Raw genomic sequence first — 18,771 nt, 5'->3', positions numbered from 1 at the left:
TCCACAAGAATTCAAACCATGGTAAGAAATTAGGATTTAAGAACTAACTGTATACCTGTTTTTAAATAGGTTGCCTGTGTCTGATCTAACTCTAGAAACAGAAAAAAAAAGGTCATTAGAACAATACATGCTGGCATTTGTGGTCCAGCAGATAAACAGGCAGTGGCTGTCTGTTCCAGTTGTCATCCTTAGTTGGAAAAAGCTTATACTCCTATACTTTGAATTGTTATAATAATTAATGATCTATTTATTATTTGGAAAGTATCACTTTAATTAGATTCTAGATATTTGATAATTCTTTGTATTTTGGACTCCCAGCTAACAAATCTTTCATGACCCCAACTTTTTTTCTCTCCTTGCAGACTCAGTTATCAGGTTATCCTGAGCTAATTTTGAAATCTAATGATGAGTTTAGATGATTTGTTGGAACAAATTTCTATTCCCAACTACCTCTTTTATCTCTCTGTCTCTCTGTGTCATCATTCCTTTATTTTAGGCTCTCCCTTCCTCACCCATTTTTTTTTATGACTTAGTTATGAGTGTCCTTAAGTAGACTCCTACAGATAGACACACATCCTAATTATGTGAAAACTCTATATGGAATATAAACAACTAAGTAAAATAATCAACAATTCCCTTCTTTTTAAGTTTTTCTTGTTGCCAGTCACATGAGAAAAGTTCTTTTTCTATTTCCTTATTTCTCTCTATTAGTTTACCCTGTGGAACAAAATAGATCATAATTATGGGTGAGAAAAGCAAAAACAGTACCAGGTATATATTTATGAGAAAGGAAAAGGGACCCATAGTTTTAAAGAAGTGATGTTACATATAATTGTCAGTGACATCAGTTTGTACAATCTTGAAAGAACTTAGAAATCAATCTTTGGAAGGCTCATAATTGTGGGACAGTAGCAAATATGGGGAAATTAGCTTGGGTCCAACTGGGGAGAATCTTCAGTACCTGACTAAGGAGTTTTGACTTTTTCCTGGTAGCAAGGGGGATTCACTGAAGTAGTTTTTAGCATGAGAGAGATAAGAAAAGCAATACTTTAGTAAGATTAAGTTAGCATAATTATGCCTAATGGATTTGAACAGGGAAAGAGAAAAGTATGAAGATGAGTTAAGAAGCAACTGTAACAGTTCAAGCTTTAAGGGAAAGGGCCTGAATTGAAGTATCTGTAGGGGCATAGGAAGGAAAGTTGATGCAAAATATTGCATGGGAAGAATCAGTTACACTTGCTGACTGAGTTAGAGGTGGGAATTGTGGGAACTGGGGAACCTAAAGTAACTCTCAGTTTCTAGAGTATGGTTGCCTGGGGTAAAGATAGTGCCATTGGCATTAACTGTAGGGACGGTGATAATTTTCGTTTTAGATGTGCTGAGTTTGAGGCTGAAGTAAGACACCCAGGTGGAAATGTCTAGGGTATGGTTGGAAATTCAGGAATGGCACTTAATAGTCAAATCTTAATGAAGAACTTTGAGAGTTATCTGATAGGAGTTGGAATTATAATTCAATTTGAATTAGTTAAATAAATTTTAAAAAACTGGTATGTCTTCTATAAGAGATGATATCTCTGAGCAAATGTATTTAGTGAGAAGAGCAGAGAGTTGAGGACTTAACTTTGGAACCTTGGATAATTCACAATTAGAAGGTAGAAGCAGACATAGAGGCAGTAAGGATGAATGAGAAGAGGGAAAGAGAAGTCAGAGAAGAAAGAGGAGAACCAAAATAATGTAGACTAATAAGGGCAAAGGGAGGAGGGAATTTCAAGAAGGAAGTTAAGTTAAAGAGAATGAAGACTGAGAAGATGCTGAGGCATCTGACCAATAGGAAGTAATTAATGATCTTCATGTGACCAAGTCACTATTAAATAGTGGGCAGATAATGAAAATTATTTTCCGTAGTTCAGTTCAATAAATATTTATTAGCTATCAGAGATGTTTTTCCCTTATCTTTCTCAAATTGAGTAAGGGTCGATAAAGGTCAGATCTACTAAATGCAGTTTCTTCGAATGATAAGGGAGTTGAAATCTAGGACAAGGTTGATTTATCAGAAGGAGCTAAAGAGGAACTATCATTTACTCTGACCTGAAATTTTGCTCTATACTATAATGTTGGCAAGCGAGAATAATTTTATTTATTTATTGTTTTATATAGTAACAATACCTTTTCTTTATTAAACATGTACGCTGTACCAGTGCTTCACATACGATAACTCACTTAATTCACCCACAACTCTAAGGTAACTATCCCCCCATTTTACTTACAAAGCAACTGAGACACAGAAAGATTAAATAACTTGCCCAGCTTCATTCAGCCAGTAACTGTGGGAGTCAGAATTCAAACCCTAGTTTATCCAACTCAAAAATATACATCAGAATAAACCACAGAGCTGGTTAACAATGCAGATGCCCACCCACCTCCAGTGACTGCCATTGACTAAGTCATGGGGTGCAGATCACGGTACAGGTTAAGCCCCACCTCAGGTTCTAGACTACCTCAGTGTAGTCCTGTAATAGCTGTAAAGAAAGTAAGTCAAACTTTTAATATCTGACTCTTTGGGTGGAACACAGGGTGTGTTCAGAAGATGTTATTTTTAAAATATTCACTGGTTTTACCTCTAAGTTTTAGCTATTTGCAACTCAGCTGCATTAAGTATGACCTTTTCACTTCTCCAAATGTCACTAAGCTCTGTTGCCCTTATGCTCTGAGGCTCTGTTCTGAATGCAACCAGCCCTAGAGGATACTAAAACAGCTGAAGTGGAATGTTTGGACAGTGGAGAAGGAAAGCTCTCTGGAGATAGCTTCTTACCTCTTTTCTCTAGGATGATTTGATTTAATTACTGTAATTTTATTACAGACGCTGAAAAAACTATCCACCAAGTATAAGGCAGATAAAACCTATCCCACAACTGAGGCTGAGAGGCCCAAGAATATCAAGAAAAACAGATATAAGGATATCTTGCCCTGTAAGTTTCATTTCTCCCTTTAAACTTGTACCTTCTCTCAAATTCAATCATCTTATCTCTTTTTACCCATTGGTTGCTGTTCCTAATCCTAGACCATGGCTTTGACAAATTAGTTGTACTGTATATGACTACAAAAGAACATTCGTTCATTCATTCAGTCTTCAAACACTAATGAGCATCCACTATTCACAGTGCTGCTTCCTGACTTACAGAAAGCCCTCTAACTAAACCCTCTTAATTAGTCTGTCTTTCTTTTATATTATAGATGACCACAGTCGAGTAGAGCTGTCCATGATAACCTCTGATGAGGATTCCAGCTACATCAATGCCAACTTCATTAAGGTACATCCAAGATTCCATACCTAAAGAAATGGGGTAGAGGGGGAAGGGAGGGATACTGGACAAGAAGGAGAGTATATTATTTGTAGTCACCCCATGTAATTTCTGTTCCCCTTTAGGGAGTTTTGGGACCCAAGGCTTATATTGCCACCCAGGGACCTTTGCCTACAACTGTCCTGGACTTCTGGCGGATGATTTGGGAATACAGCGTCCTGGTTAGTGCAGAGTTACTTTTGTTACTATACTCTCTAGTTTTTAGGGATGAAGGGGATAGGGTGTCAGGATATGTGACTGAAGTTTCCTATGTGCATTAAAATCAGTGCTTTTTGGGATCAGTCACTAGAATTTTGGTGTTCAGTCACCTTTTAGTCAAAATCACAATGTCACTATTGTTCAAGAAAATAAAAGTTCTCAACTCGACAGTCTTATTTGTTAACAAGAATTTACTGATTTGAATAGAGAAAAGGGAAGTGAGGACAGAGAGAAGGAAGGGTAGGAGCAACATTTTATAATCTATTAGGATTTCTTTTTTGGTTATAAAACAATAAAATAACACTTTTTGACTCTGGGACCCATGTATTAGCTGCTTTTTTAAACTATATCAGTGTTTAAGTTTCCATGTATTTCATCCCCCCAGATCATTGTTATGGCATGCATGGAGTTTGAAATGGGGAAGGTGAGTTGCTTTCTAGTAAACCTAAAGGTAAAGGAAAGAAGAAAAAGAAGGGGGAGACTTGATAGCAGAACTTTCCTTAACTTAAGTGACTTGGTAAACATTTATGCTCATGTTCCTAGTTTTCAGTTTGGGAATGCCAAATGACTCTCAAGGCTTTTTTTATTAAACCTCTGAGAACCTCTTTCGCCCATTTTCCCAGTAGACTCTGTGTTTTAAAATAAAAATAAGGTATACTTTTTAAAGTAACAATTCATTTTCCTGTTGTTTTTAATCAGATATTTTAAACTGCCAGTCAGAGCTTCTTTTGTGCTGCCCAGAATGGCCTTTACTAGCCACGTGTGGCTAGTGAACACTTGAAATATGGCTGGTGTGACTGAGGAACTCAATTATTTTATTTTAATTAATTTAAATTTAAAGACTGATATTCAATTCAGTTATTGGAAAACCTTGTTTGGAACAACTTGGGTATGTGAATCTTTTTCAAACATAAATTTTATGAAATCTAAATGGAAATTAAATATTTCCAGTTAAAGTTTAGCATATTAATTGAAATGTGCTGTAAATATAAAATACATACTAGATATTGATGACCGTTTAAAAATGTCAAATATCTATATTGATATTTGAGTTTTATATTGAGTACATGTTGAAAAATTTTTTAATGTATTTGGCTAAGTAAGATATATTATTAAAATTAATTAAAATTAATTCCACCTTTTTACATTTTTGAATGTGGCTCTTAGAAAAATTTTAATTACATATGTAGCTCGTATTATATTTCTATTGAACAATGTTCTTCAAACCTACTGTTGCCATTCTGAGTTGATACAATTCCAGTTAAAACCAAGGGAACTTGGGGTTTCAGTTAGCTTGTGAGGCTTTGTTTTAATCCTTTTGAAACACTGAAAATGTCAGATCCCTATTTCTACTTTGTCGGACTTCCAGGAAGTCTGCAATTTGTATATCCTTTAGTGTTTGTTTTCCCATCTTTGGAGAATCCAGACATGGGTTGAAGCCCAAGGGGGTTAGAAATTCCTAACCTAAGGAGAAGGATACAGCTGAATTTGCTTCTGAATGAGGGAGGGGGTTTTCTTACCCAGAAAAGACTAGCATATATGGAGGGAAATCACTACATTCTGCTTTGTGCAACAGAAAAAATGTGAGCGCTACTGGGCTGAGCCAGGAGAAATGCAACTGCAACTTGGCCCTTTCTCCATATCCTGTGTAAGTATGATGTCTATTTCCATTATGGCTGAGCAAATGCTTCAGGACCTACTTTATAGAGAGTAGTCTTTGAATATTAGTCTTTGAAATAACTAATACTTTAATTTACTTCTTAGGAAGCTGAAAATAAAAAATCTGATTATACAATCAGGACTCTACAAGTCAAGTTCAATTGTGTAAGTATAGAACACCAGAGGTAACCTCAAAGCCTACAGAGATCAGGCAAGTAAATATATATGTATGTGATGCAGTCTGGGCATAAGATAATAGGAAGTGGTAGGGCCTTTGATGTTCTGGATAAATCATCATAACCAAAAGAGATCTTTGGTGTAATCTGTGTTCCCCAACCTACTCCACACCAATGGCACAATATGAAATGACAATATTTCTAGGATGAATAGAGGCTGTGTATAGTGTGTAGAGGCTGGGAACCAACTTGAGAGCTCAAGCTGCTTGGTTTCTCTAAGGCAAAGGGATTAGTACATCAATGCACCTATGACCCATTTGAAGCACACCAGTTGGGCAGTTCTGGTTTGGACCATTTTCATATCTGCATTCTCTTGTGAGTGGGGCAGATAGAGACAGGCCAATAGTAAGTGACTCAAAATTACTTGTAATTGTTCTTAGAGGGCATATGGTCCCAGAGGCCTATAGGGAAGAAATCTCCATAAACTGCAAAAAATATATAGATAGATGCTACTTTGTAGGTCAGAGTAATCTTGTGATAGAATGAAGTGAAGCCCTAATCTTGAACTCTCCTTTTATTCTGGCTATTTTTATAGGAAACTCGAACCATCTACCAGTTCCATTACAAGAACTGGCCAGACCACGATGTGCCTTCATCTATAGACCCTATTCTTGAGCTCATCTGGGATGTACGTTGTTACCAAGAGGATAACAGTGTTCCCATATGCATTCACTGCAGGTATGATGCTGTTGGATGAACCTTCTACCCAGAATAAACCAAATGTCACTGTCTGGCCAAGACTCCTGCTTTAACTGAAGGAAGACTGACTTTGTTGGAATTTAAAGTCTGCATGAGATGTAGGCTCCTAATTCTAGGCTCACTTCTTCCAGTCAGTCAGAAAGGAATGAAGCTTAAAATTAGAACGATTGAAAGAGAAAAGTCAATAGCAGAAACTATAATAAATTCAACCTGAGCATTAAATTAATATCTTTTCTGATAAATTACTTGCGAACAGCACAGCTCTAGAGACTTTTTGCTGTGAGAAGATGCCTGGGATCTGTCCTGAGGCTCGGTGTAGCATGTGGCAATTGAAGTATGTTCTGAGAAATGGTAGGGTTTAGAAAGTTTCATGGGCTCTAGATTTCTTCTTCCTCAAATCTGCCAGTGAAAATTTCCAGCTACTGTCAAAGATCCACTCTCTGCAAATATACATGCTACTGTGATCTTTCATTTCAGTGCTGGTTGTGGAAGGACTGGTGTTATCTGTGCTATTGATTATACGTGGATGTTACTAAAAGATGGGGTGAGTTTCTCTCAACAGGCACTTGCCATTTTCTTAACCTTGCTACTTTTAGACTCAGAAATTGTTTGGTTCTTCAAAACAGCTATCTCCACCATTAATCTTTTCTAGAATATTCACTTGTAGATTTGCTTTGTCAGACGATTAATTTAGTTCCTAAGTTGGTGGTCTCAAAATGTGGTCCCCAGACAAGAAGCTTCAGTATCACCCGAGAACTTGTTAGAAATGCAAAATTTGGGACCCCACCTCGGATGAACTGAGCAAAAACTCTTGTGGGGGTGGGGGTGGGCAGGGACGGCCCAGCAAGCTCTTCAGGTGCTTCTGGAGAGAAGTAGTTTTGAGAACCGCAGCCCTGAATCACAGTTACCTTTCCTTTAGACACGCTCCTTTAGCAGATGAACTCAATTTACTGCAAATTTTGTGTTCCAACCTGTAAATTTTTTTTTTTAAGTCTAACAAGAAATGAGAAGTTTAAAATATGGGCTTTAGACCTATTTGCAAACTTCTTTTAGTTCATTAAACTCTCATACTTACCTACTGAGAGTTCTCCCTCATATTTTTAACTTCAGACATTTGATCACCTCACGTGAAATCATTTTGAAGAGTTTCTTCAGTATTTTGTAGGCTCTAAATCTTGGTGCAAGTGATGAGAAACCCCATTAGTTTAAAAAATGCATTCCTTTTTCTAGATAGCAATAAAGGAGTAAGATATTGTTTCCTTTTATTTGGTAGATAATTCCTGAGAACTTCAGTGTTTTTAGTTTGATCCAGGAAATGCGGACACAGAGGCCTTCATTAGTTCAAACTCAGGTATGGACTGTGGTGAATAATATAACATGTCTGAGTCTGGTTTCGTATCTCTGTTTAATAATAATAAGGCCTCCACAAACAGCTGACTACTTTACTATCAAGGGTTTTAGTCCATTTCCATTTCCTCTAACTCTGAATATCCCAATATTTTTCCTGTATCCCTTGCTCTGGACCAAATTCCTTTCATTCCTTATATTTTATAGCCTGTTCAGAAAATATTAAGAAAACAATATAATATTTCTTACAAAGGATGTTGAAAAAATTCAACAAGCTGTTTGACTTATTAGAAAGAAATAGCTGGGTCAGGTTAACTTGAAATTTTGTAGTGGTACTTCATTTCTGAAACCATAGAAAATCAGAGATCTGTAATTTCTTCTTCGGGAGGTGGTAACAGAATCTGCAGAATGAAGTCTATATGCTCATTTTAGAAAATGATAAAAAATTTAAAAAATCATCCATAATCCTGTCGCCTAGAGGGAGTCACTGTTACTATTTTTCTGTAGTTTCTCCTGGTCTTTATTCTTTGTATATTAAAAAATATTACCAGAAAACCCATAATTACAATCATACTATATATGTGATTATATATATGTATCACAGTATTTTAACCTACCCCAGATTGCTCACAGTTTTATTCCATTGGAAATGCTTTTCCCCTGTTCTCTCCTCTCCAGCTCACGTTCTACCTCCTAGGTAAAACATTCCCAGCCCAGATCTCTCACTTTCTACAGTATTAATTCCACCCATATTTCTACACCAATAACTTTACCTATATTTCTAAATGGTCTCCATCTTTAAGATAGAGTTTAACATTCACCCATTCATTCTTTCATCAAACATTTATAGGTATTTATTAGGTAAGAGGCATTTTTGCATAATTTGTTAGAACTGCTTCGTATTGCTTAAACAGCAAGAAATTAACATGTTTAAAGCACTTACAAATGAACTTGCACATAAGTTTAGAAGTAAAACAATTGACAATGGCAGTTCAGATATTTTCATCTAGAAGTTGTAAATTGAGGGGAAAAAATTATGAGCTATTATAATATAAAGCTTCTGTTTGGCCCACACAGGTTTTCCACTAATAGTTAGTGGAAAAAAAGAATTCTTTTTCATCTGTTGCCTGTAGGTGTTTTCTATATTCAACGTATAGGGGGGAAAGTTTATGTGAAATGAAAGTATTGGCTGGTTTAGTGCTGTCAGACTTAAAAGAAGGCCGATCCATGTAGATGTATAAAGATTCCAGGAAGTATGCAACCTAGTTGTATAACATTAAATTATAATACTGAATCAATAAATAAAGCCATACTCCATTTCAGAAAAAGTCCATTTCAGACCTACTTTTAAGAGTTGGAAGACAGCTGAAACAATTTTAAGTTAACCTTCACATTTTGGCATTATCAACAACTATTTGAACAAATCTACCAGCTATAGCTGCTTTTTATGACACTGCTCTAGCCAGGAGATAGATAACACTGTAACCAGATGAGTGCTTCCTGTCTGATTTTTCTCTCGTCTTAAAAAAATTGAAGAGTGTACCAATGGCTGTGTTGGGTGATATAGACTCTGCATTGTTCTCCTGCTACGATTATTTTTGGAAAAAATTATATTTTGTTTGTATAAGATTGTGTGAAGTGTCATAGAAGACCCTGAATAGGCCCATTCAGATGAAAAGTAGATCCAAAATCAAGTGCTCAAGCAGGTACAGAGGCAAAAACAGAGTAGTAAAAACCCATGAACCTTGTAGAGGTCTCATTTCTCTACAGTGAAATCCCTTTATAACCACAAATTTCCAAACTCTATTTAGGGGTCTACTTTTTTTTGGTATCTTTGCTAAGACAGAATTTCAGCAGCTTGATATAAGTGCACTAAAGTAAGAGTCAAAAGATTGAGGTTCTAACCGAAGACATGGAAATTACTTCTGAATGATCTCGGACAAATTGTAAACAGGGATAACAACCTAGCTACTTTATAGATCGATCGTGAGCCATGTTAAATAATACATCTTGAAGCTATCTATTTAGCCATCAACCACGTCTATCTACCTTTTCCTGCAAGAGGTGAATTACAAAAAAAAAAGAAAATGCATCCAGGATGGAATAAAAAACAATTTTTTTTGGCTCCATGGCATGTGGGATCTCAGTTCCCCAGCCAGGCATCAAACCCGTTCCCCAGCCAGGCATCAAACCCGTTCCCCTTGCAATGGAAGCACAGAGTCTTAACTACTGGACCACCAAGGAAGTTCCTGAAATAAAGATTTTAAAGTGTGAGCAAGGAAAACAGGATTAGAGAGATTATGGGTGGAAGGAGAGATAAGTAAGAAAGTGGGGTTAGAGCATAAAAAGCATGCTGCAAGGTCATTGTATATTAGCTAGAGGTAGATAAAATAGTTAGCTGTTTCTAGCAGCCTAAAAATGCTTTGAAATCTGACATGGGCTACACAGACATAAGGCACTGTAATTAAACTAATGTTTCAGATCTGCTATACTATGATTTGATTGGTGTTTATATTCCTGAAATCTGGTTAGTTCACGAAGTTTTTGTTTTTGTTTGTTCTGGTTTGCAATGCTCTTCAGGAACAGTATGAACTGGTCTACAATGCTGTATTAGAACTATTTAAGAGACAGATGGATGTTATCAGGGATGAACACTCTGGAACAGAGGTACATTTTAAATTCGATATTTTGTAAAACAGTTTTTTTCATGTTTGATTTTGGTCAAGGGATTTCAGATTAGTTGCAGGACAACTTATACTTTATCATCACAACTAAATTGGAGTGTCAGGTGTGCATGGGGCTGCACTATAAATCTCCTGTGGAGGACAATTTAATTGAAGTACTTTAACTTAGAAAATTAATCTCTTGGTTAACCTATTGCATACCATTTTCAGCTAAATTTAGAAACAATAGGAGTGGGTTAAAGGGTAAGCATATATTCTGTTTCCATGTTTTAAACAGTTGTGTGGCAATTTAGAAGTGAGAGTGACAATTACAAAGTGAAATTATAGTTGAGTACTGATGTGATTTTTCAGGTTACTCTAGCCTCATTTTGATTGCATATGTGTCATCAAATTTTGAGAATATTTTAGAATAGCTAAAGGATTCTTAGCCGAAAATGTTAGGTATAAAAACAATTATGATTTGACCAAATTCTAATTTAAAAATATTGAGCATTCTAGATATGTTATGTTGATCTCATCACAAAAATTGATGTCAAATATTTACTGTATAATCACAAAGTATTAGATTCTGAGCAAACCTTAATAAGACAAAATTATTGGTTTACCTTCCAGGGTGTATGTAACATATACAAATTAATTTAATTTTTAATATCTCATTTTTGTATTATGAATCTGAAAATATTCACTGAGAACCTACTGTTTCCACAACACTAGGAATACAAAGTATATAAGACATAACCCTAATATCATAACTCCTATTACTTGAATGATGAAGCACAGGGAGTGAAAGAAAGCCAAAAAACTGTTGAGGTTAGGGAATGAACTAAGCAATCCTATAGTTAATGTCAACTCCGGAGAAACAATGTAGGGGAAGGAGATGGAAACAAGAATATAGTTGCCAGACATTGTTACTTATATCCTGTTCATGCCTGCTTCATTGGCTAGTACTCCCAGGACAAGTTTAAATAATAGAGGTGATATGCATGCCCTAATTTTAATGGGAGAGATTCTCATGTTTCACTACTAAGTGTGATGCTGATTTGATTGGAGATATATTTTTTAATTGTTTAAGAAAGTATTCATTGACTTCTATTTTATTAAGAATTTTTTTTGGAAAGAATGTTGAGTTCTGTCAACTGCATATCTTTGCATTTATAGAATGATCACATGGATTTTCTCCTTTGACATATTGAAACAGTCATATCCTTGGATTTGTTAATATCAAGCCATCCTTGCTCTTAGAATAAAACCTTCTTGAACAAAGAATATTCTCTTAATGTGCTGCTGGAGTACATGGGTTAATATTTTATTTAGGTTCCAGGAAATGTCAGTACTCAGATTGAGCCCAGTAGTAGTGCCATGGCTCCAGGCAGTTGAGTTGTTCGGAGTGTGCCCTTAGTCAATAAATGGGAACATAGGAACATGGTTCAACCTCCCACATAGGGAATTGATTAACACCAGCCAAGGAGGACTTCTGCTTCTGGGAAGATCGAGTAGACATACTTTTCCCTATTCCTTCTACTAAATATAACTAGAAACCCTGGACAATATATACAAAACAAATATAAGAAGACTCTGAAAGATGGAGAGAAGACAGACCACTAGGGACCTTGAGACCTGAGGAATGACATGATGGTGAGCTCTTTTTCCTCATATATCATGGATATGGAACTGAAGGAACCAACAACTTGGAAATGCCAAAAGTGCAGACAAAGAAACCTCAACAAAATCCTGCTCTCTCTAGCCAAAGGACCAGGAAAGGGACAGCCCAGCAAGCCAGAGAATTTTTAGATAATAATTACTCTACTTCAGTCAACACTAAAGAAAAAAATGGCCCCCAACCCTAACTATGCCAGCAAAGTGGAGAACCTAGATTCCCACCCTCACAAAGACTGTGATAAAGAGAAGGTCAGTGGGTCAGATATGTGTATTCTCTGTCACATCAGAAGGACAGTGCTAATGTGTCATTCCTGTGAGCATTCTAATAAAGAAATACATATATCTGTTTAAAAAAAAAAAAAGAGAGAAGGTCAAGTAAAGAGCTAGGAATTTCATCCCCACTGGCCTGCAATGAGGTTTCCCTGCAGTGTCAGTAGAGACCATGTGGGGAGACTGACTTTCCACCTGGCAGTAACCCAGTGCCCCCATGCCACTCCACTGATGGAGTGTCAGAAGAGGCCTCGTGGAGAGTCAGGATTTTCACCATCATCCAGCAGTAATGAGGCCACCCCGACCACAGTGTCAGTAGAGACCACATGGAGAGCCTCTCCCAAGGTGTCTCCCTTCAGGTGTCAACAGAGACTGTGAGGAAACTGGTGGAGGTAGAATCTACTTGGCAATAGAAAGGCACTAATGAGGCAGCACCCCCTCCCTCCTCTTTCCCCTGTCAGAATGGATTTAAAAAGGAGAAGCTAAAAGGGAAGGTTTAACTGAGATCCAGGGATTTATAACAATACAAAAATATCTAGGTTTCATGTGAAAATCACTTGTCATACCAAGAACCAGGAGGATTGTAAACCAAATGAGTAAAAGACAGTCAATAGATGACAACACTGAGATGATAGAGGTGTAAGATTATCTGACAAAGATTCTAAAGTAGCCATGATTAAAATGCTTCAGTAAACAATTACAAGCATGCTTAAAACAATAGAAAGGCTCATCAAAGAAAGATAAAGACCTGCCAAAGAAACAGAAGATATAAAGAAGAAACAAAAGGAAATTTTAGAGTTGAAAAATAACAGTAATGGAAACAAAATAGCTCAGTAGATGGGCTCAACAGTAGAATACAGGGTACAAGGAAAGAATTAATGAACTGAAAGGCAAAACAATAGAAATTGCCCAATCTGAACAACAGAAATAAAATAGACTAAAAAATAAAATAAAATAAAAAGTAGACAGAGCCACAGGAAACTAAGTGACTGTAACAAAAACCCTAGCATTAGTGTCATCGACGTCCAAGAAGGAAAGGAGAAAAAAGACGTGTCTAAAAAATTACTGAAAGAATCATCATAATTAAACTTCTGAAAACTAAATACAAAAATTCTAGGAAGCAGCCAAAGAAAAATGATCTTAACTCTAGGGGAAAAACAATTAGAATGAAAGTGAATTTGTCATCAGAAACCATGGAGGCCAGAAGGAAGTGGCACAGTATTTTACAAGTGCTGAAGGAAAAAAGCTGTCAACAGAATCCAATACCCAGTAAAAAAAACATCCTTCAGGAATGAAGGGGAAATCAAGACAGTCTCAGATGAAGAAAAACTAAGAGAATTTGTTGCCAGTAGACCTACCCTAAAAAAAAAAAAAAAAAAAAAAGGCAGAGGAAGTTTTGTAAATAGAAAGGAAATGATGAAAAAGGAAGAACATGGTAAGCAACATGGGTAAATATAATAGGTTTTCCTTCTCCTCTTGAGTTTTCTAAATTGCTTAATAATTGAAGCAAAAATTATAACACTGATGTGGTTCTAAATGTATTAGAGGAAATATTTAAGACAATTATACTGTAAAAAAAAGGAAGGGTTAGGCATGTAAAGGGAGGTAACACTTCTGTATTGAACTAGTAAAATGATAACACGTATAGGCTTTGATAAGTTATGAATATATAATATAATAACTAGAGCGACCCCTACAAAAACTGTACAAAGATATATCTTAAAAAACACTATAGGTAAATCAAAATTAAATTCCAAAGATGCAGGAAAGAGAAAAAGGCAGGAAAAAGAAAAGAGAAATGAGAAACAGAGAGAAAAAACAGAAAACAAAATATAAAGTTGGAGACTTAAGCCCTACCATATTAATAATTAAATTAAATGTAAATGGTACAAATACACCAATTAACAGATTGGCAGAGTATATTGAAAACATGACCCAACTATATGATGTCTATAAGAAACACACTTCAAATATATAGGTTGGTTTAAAATAAAGGATTGGAAAAAAGATATATCCTGTAAACATTAATAAAAGGAAAGCAGAAGTAGCTATATTAATACCAGATAGACTTCAGAGTAAAGAAAATTATCACAGTTAGGGAGGGAAATTGTATAATGATAAAAGGGTCAATCCCCCAATAAGATGTAGCAATCCTAAGTGTGTATGGACCAAACAGAGCTGCAAGATACGTGAAGCAAAAACTGATAGAACTAAAAGGAGCAATAGAAAACCCCACAGTTATAGTTGGAGACTTCAAAACCGCTCTCTCAAGAACTGATAGAAAACTCAACAGAAAGTCAGCAAGAATATATGAGAACTTAACACCATCGACTAACAGGATCAAATAGATTATTTATAGGATGCTCCACCCAACAATACAAGGATATACATTCTTTTCAAGTGCTGATTGAACATATGCCAAGATGGATCATATCCTGGGCCATTAAACAATCTCAAAAATATAAAGAACTGATATCATATAGAATGTATTCTCTGACTACTATGGAATCAAACTAGAAGTCGATAGCAGAAGATAACAAGAAAAGATCCAAACACTTGGAAACTACACCAGACTCTTCTAAATAATTCATTGAATCAGAAAGGAAGTTTCAAAGGAAATTTCTAAAAAACACATTGAACTGAATAAAAATGAGAATACCACATATCGAAATTTGTCGGACAGAGCTCCAGTAGCGCTGGGAGGGAAGTTTATAGCCACCTACATGCATACATTAGAAAACAGTAAATGTCTCAAATCAATAATCTGAGCTCCCACTTTATGAATCTAGGGGGAAAAAAAAGAGTGAAATTAACCCAAGAGAAACAGAAGGAAGGAAATACTAAAGGGTATAAATCAATGAAATTGAAAACAGGAAAACAAAAAGAAAAATCAGTGAACCAATGATCTGGTTCTTTGAAAAGATCAGCAAAATTGACAAACTTCTAGGAACAATATAAAGGAAAAAAGGGAAAAAAATAAAAATTACCAATATCAGAAATGCAAAAGGGGCTCTTTCTACAGACTTTACAGGTATCAAAAGGATAATAAAGGATATAGTATGAACAACTCAACACATACACATATGATAACTTAGATAAAATAATGTATTACTTCCTCAAAAAACACAAACTACCACAGCTCACTCAACATGAAATAATTTGAACAGCCTCATAATGATAAAGAAAACTGAATTCATAATTTCAGAATTTCCCAAAAAGAAATATCCAGGCTCACATAGTTTCACTTGAGAATTCTACCAAATCTTTAAGAAAGAATTAACACCAATTTTACACAATCTTTACCAGAAAATAGATGAGGAGGAGACAATTCTCCATTCATATTTTTTATTGTGGTAAAACTACAGTATTTTTACCACTATGGAAAAAATTACCATTTTAACCAGTTTAAAATATGAGTGACATTTAGTACCTTCACAATGTGTGTGACCATCATTACTGTTTATTTCTAGAAATTTTTCATCATTCTAAACAGAAACTCTCCATCCCCTGTACCTGAACCCCTAATAGTTTCTATTCTACTTTCTGTCTCTATGAATTTGCCTATTCTAGGTACATGATATAAGTGTAGTCATATATTTACTCTTTTATCTGGATTATTTCATGTAACATAATGTTTCAAGGTTCATCCATTTTATAACATATATCAGAATTTCATTCCTTTTTATGGCTTTATAATATTCCATTGTGTGTAATACCACATTTTACTTACCCGTTCATCTGTTGATGGACACTTGGGTTGTTTCCACCTTTTGGCTATTGTGAATAATGCTCTTATAAAAATTGGTGTACAAATACTTGTTCAAGTCCCTATTTTAAATTCTTTTGGGTATATACCCAGAAGTGGAATTGCTGGATCATGCAGTAATTCTATGTTTAATTTTTTAAGGTACTGCCACACTGTTTTTCACAGTGGCTGCAAAATTTTACATCCCCACCAGCATTGCACAAAGGTTCCAATTCTTCCACCTTCTTGCTAACGCTGGGTATTTTCTGGTTTTTTTGTTTGTTTGTTTTTGGTTTTTAAGATAATAGCCATCCTAATGAGTGTGAAGTGGTATTTACAACCTTGATTTTCATTTCCCTAATGATTAGTGATGTTGAACAGTTTTTCATGTGTTTACTGGCCTTTTGTACATCTTCTTTGGACAAATATCTATCCAAGTCCTTTTGCTCTTTTTTTCTCTAGGTTTTCTTTGTGGTAAAATATACGTAAAATTTACTACCTTAACCAATTTTAGGTGTACAGTTCAGTGATATTATGTACATTCATATTATTGTGCAACCATCACCACCATCCATTTCCAGAACTCCTTTCATCTTGCAAAACTGAAACTTTATACCCATTAAACACTAACTCCCCATTCCTCCCTAAGCCCAGCCCTTAGCAACCACCATTCTGCTTTCTCTCCCTATGAATTTGACTACTCTAGGTACCTCACCAGTACTTGTTAGCTTTTGCTTTTGTTTGTTTTTTAGATAATAGCCACCCTAATGGGTGTAAAGTAGTATCTCATTGTGGTTCTGGTTTACATTTTCCTGGTTAGTGATGTTAAGCGGACTCTCAACCACCGCGCCACCAGGGAAGCCCTCTCTGCATGAATTTTAAGATGAGGTTTTCTATTTCTGCAGAAGCACCTTTGGAATTTTTATAGGGATTGCATTGAATCTGTAGATCACTTTGGGTAATGTTATCATAACAATATAATACCTTCCACTTCATGAACATCAAATGTCTCTCTATTTATTTTATTTGTCAGCAATGGTTTGTAGTTTTCAGTATATAAGTCTTTCACTTCCTTGGTTAAGTTTATTCCTTAGTATGTATATTTTTGATATATATATATATATATATATATATATATATATATATATATATTAGAATTGCTTTCCTAATTTCCTTTCCAGAATGTTTATTGCTGATAAACAATAATAAACAGTATAGTAGTGCAACTGGTTTTTGTGTGTTGATTATATATTCTGCAATTTTGCTGAATTGGTTTATTAGCTCTAGCATTTTTTTTTTTGTGGGTGTGTGTGGAATCTTTCAACGTATAAAATTATGTCATCTGCAAATGAAGGTAACTTTACTTCCTCCTTTCCCATTTTGATGCCTTTATTTGTTTGTTTTCTTACCTAATTGCTCTGGCTAGAACTTCTGGTATTATGTTGAATAAAAATGGCAAAAATTGGCATCCTTGTCTTATGCCTGATCTTGGGGGAAAGCTTTCAGTCCTTCACCTTTGAGTATGATATTAGCTGTGGGGTTTTCATATATGGCTTTATCATGTTGAGGAAGTTCCCTTATATTCCCAGTTTATTAAGTATTTTCATCATTTGTCAAATTTGTCAAATTTTTTTCTGCATCAATTGATATGATCATGTGGGTTTCTTCTCCTTAATTCTATTAATATGATATATTACACTGATTAATTTTTGAATGTTGAACCATCCTTGCACTCTGGAAATAAATCTCACTTGGTCATGGTGTGTAATCCTTTTTCTATGCTGAACTCAGTTTGCTAGTATTTTATTGAGGACTTTTGCATCAATATTCATAAAGAATATTGGTCTGTGGTTTTCTTTTGCCTGTAGCATCTTTGTCTAGCTTTGGCAACAGGGAATTACTGTCTTCATTGAATGACTTAGGAGTGTCATTCAAGTTTTAGGAAGAGTTTGTGCAGGATTGGTGTTTATTCTTCCTTAAATGGTACAATTCACCAATGAAGCCATCTGGTCCTGGACTTTTCTTTGTTAGGAAAATATTTGATTACTGATTCAGCCTACTTATTAGTTGTAGGTGTATTTAGATTTTCCATTTCTTTCTGAGTCAGTTTTGGTTGATCATATGTTTTTAGGAATTTGTCCATTTAATCCAGGTTATACAATTTGTTGGCATACAATTATTCATATTATAATCTTATACTTTTTGTTTCTGTGAAATTAGTAGAAATATCCCCACTTTTATTTCTGTAATTTGAGATTTTAGCAATTTCAGTCTTCTCTTTTTCCCTTAGTCAGTCTCTAGCTAAAGGTTTGTGAATTTTACAGATCTTTACAAAGGATCAAATTTTGGTTTTGTTGGTTTTCTCCATTGTTTTCTCTATTTCATTTATCTCTGCTCTAATCTTTTAATATTTCTTTCCTTCTGCTAGCTTTGGGTTTAGTTTGTTCTTATTCTAGTTCCTTAAGGTATAAAGTTAGGTAATTAATTTGAAATCTTTCTTCCAGGCATTCACAGCTGTAAATTTACCTCTAAGGACTGCTTTCACTGTATTCCATACATTTTGGTATGATGTATTTTCATTCATTTCTAAGTATTCTCTAATTTCTATTGTGATTTCTCCTTTGACCCATTGGTTGTTTAAGAGTGTTTAATTTACACATACTTGTGAATTTTCCAGGTTTCCTTCTGTTATTGATTTCTAGTTTCAATCCATTATGATTGAAAAAGATACTTTGTATGACTTCTCTCTTTTAAAATTTATTAAAGCTTGCTTTGTGGCCTAACATCTGGTCTATCCTGGAGAATGTTCCATATATGTTTGAGAAGAATGTACGTTTTGTTGGATAGAGTGTTCTATGAGTGTTTATTAGTTCTTATTTGTTTACATGATTGTTCATGTCTGTCCTCTGTCT

The 18,771-nt window shown here is 35.2% G+C and overlaps 1 protein-coding gene across 4 annotated transcripts in view; it reads left to right on the top strand.

The window, feature by feature from the left end:
- PTPN22 (protein tyrosine phosphatase non-receptor type 22) overlaps nucleotides 1-18,771 on the top strand; it is a 50,000-nt gene that overhangs the window by 10,134 nt on the left and 21,095 nt on the right. For 2 of the 4 annotated variants that reach the window (XM_065878011.1, XM_065877999.1), the window contains exons 2-11: nucleotides 2,861-2,969; nucleotides 3,235-3,311; nucleotides 3,428-3,523; nucleotides 3,946-3,984; nucleotides 5,137-5,208; nucleotides 5,325-5,384; nucleotides 5,991-6,133; nucleotides 6,632-6,698; nucleotides 7,428-7,505; nucleotides 10,082-10,168. In XM_065878011.1, the coding sequence (XP_065734083.1) occupies nucleotides 2,861-2,969; nucleotides 3,235-3,311; nucleotides 3,428-3,523; nucleotides 3,946-3,984; nucleotides 5,137-5,208; nucleotides 5,325-5,384; nucleotides 5,991-6,133; nucleotides 6,632-6,698; nucleotides 7,428-7,505; nucleotides 10,082-10,168 (828 nt within the window). The remainder of the gene's footprint in view (nucleotides 1-2,860; nucleotides 2,970-3,234; nucleotides 3,312-3,427; nucleotides 3,524-3,945; nucleotides 3,985-5,136; nucleotides 5,209-5,324; nucleotides 5,385-5,990; nucleotides 6,134-6,631; nucleotides 6,699-7,427; nucleotides 7,506-10,081; nucleotides 10,169-18,771) is intronic. The other 2 variants (XM_065878006.1, XM_065878019.1) reach the window with 2 other exon arrangements.

The sequence above is a fragment of the Phocoena phocoena genome, chromosome 1, assembly GCF_963924675.1.
Source record: "Phocoena phocoena chromosome 1, mPhoPho1.1, whole genome shotgun sequence".
Taxonomy (NCBI): domain Eukaryota; kingdom Metazoa; phylum Chordata; class Mammalia; order Artiodactyla; family Phocoenidae; genus Phocoena; species Phocoena phocoena.
This window is presented reverse-complemented; position numbering and strand designations above follow the sequence as displayed.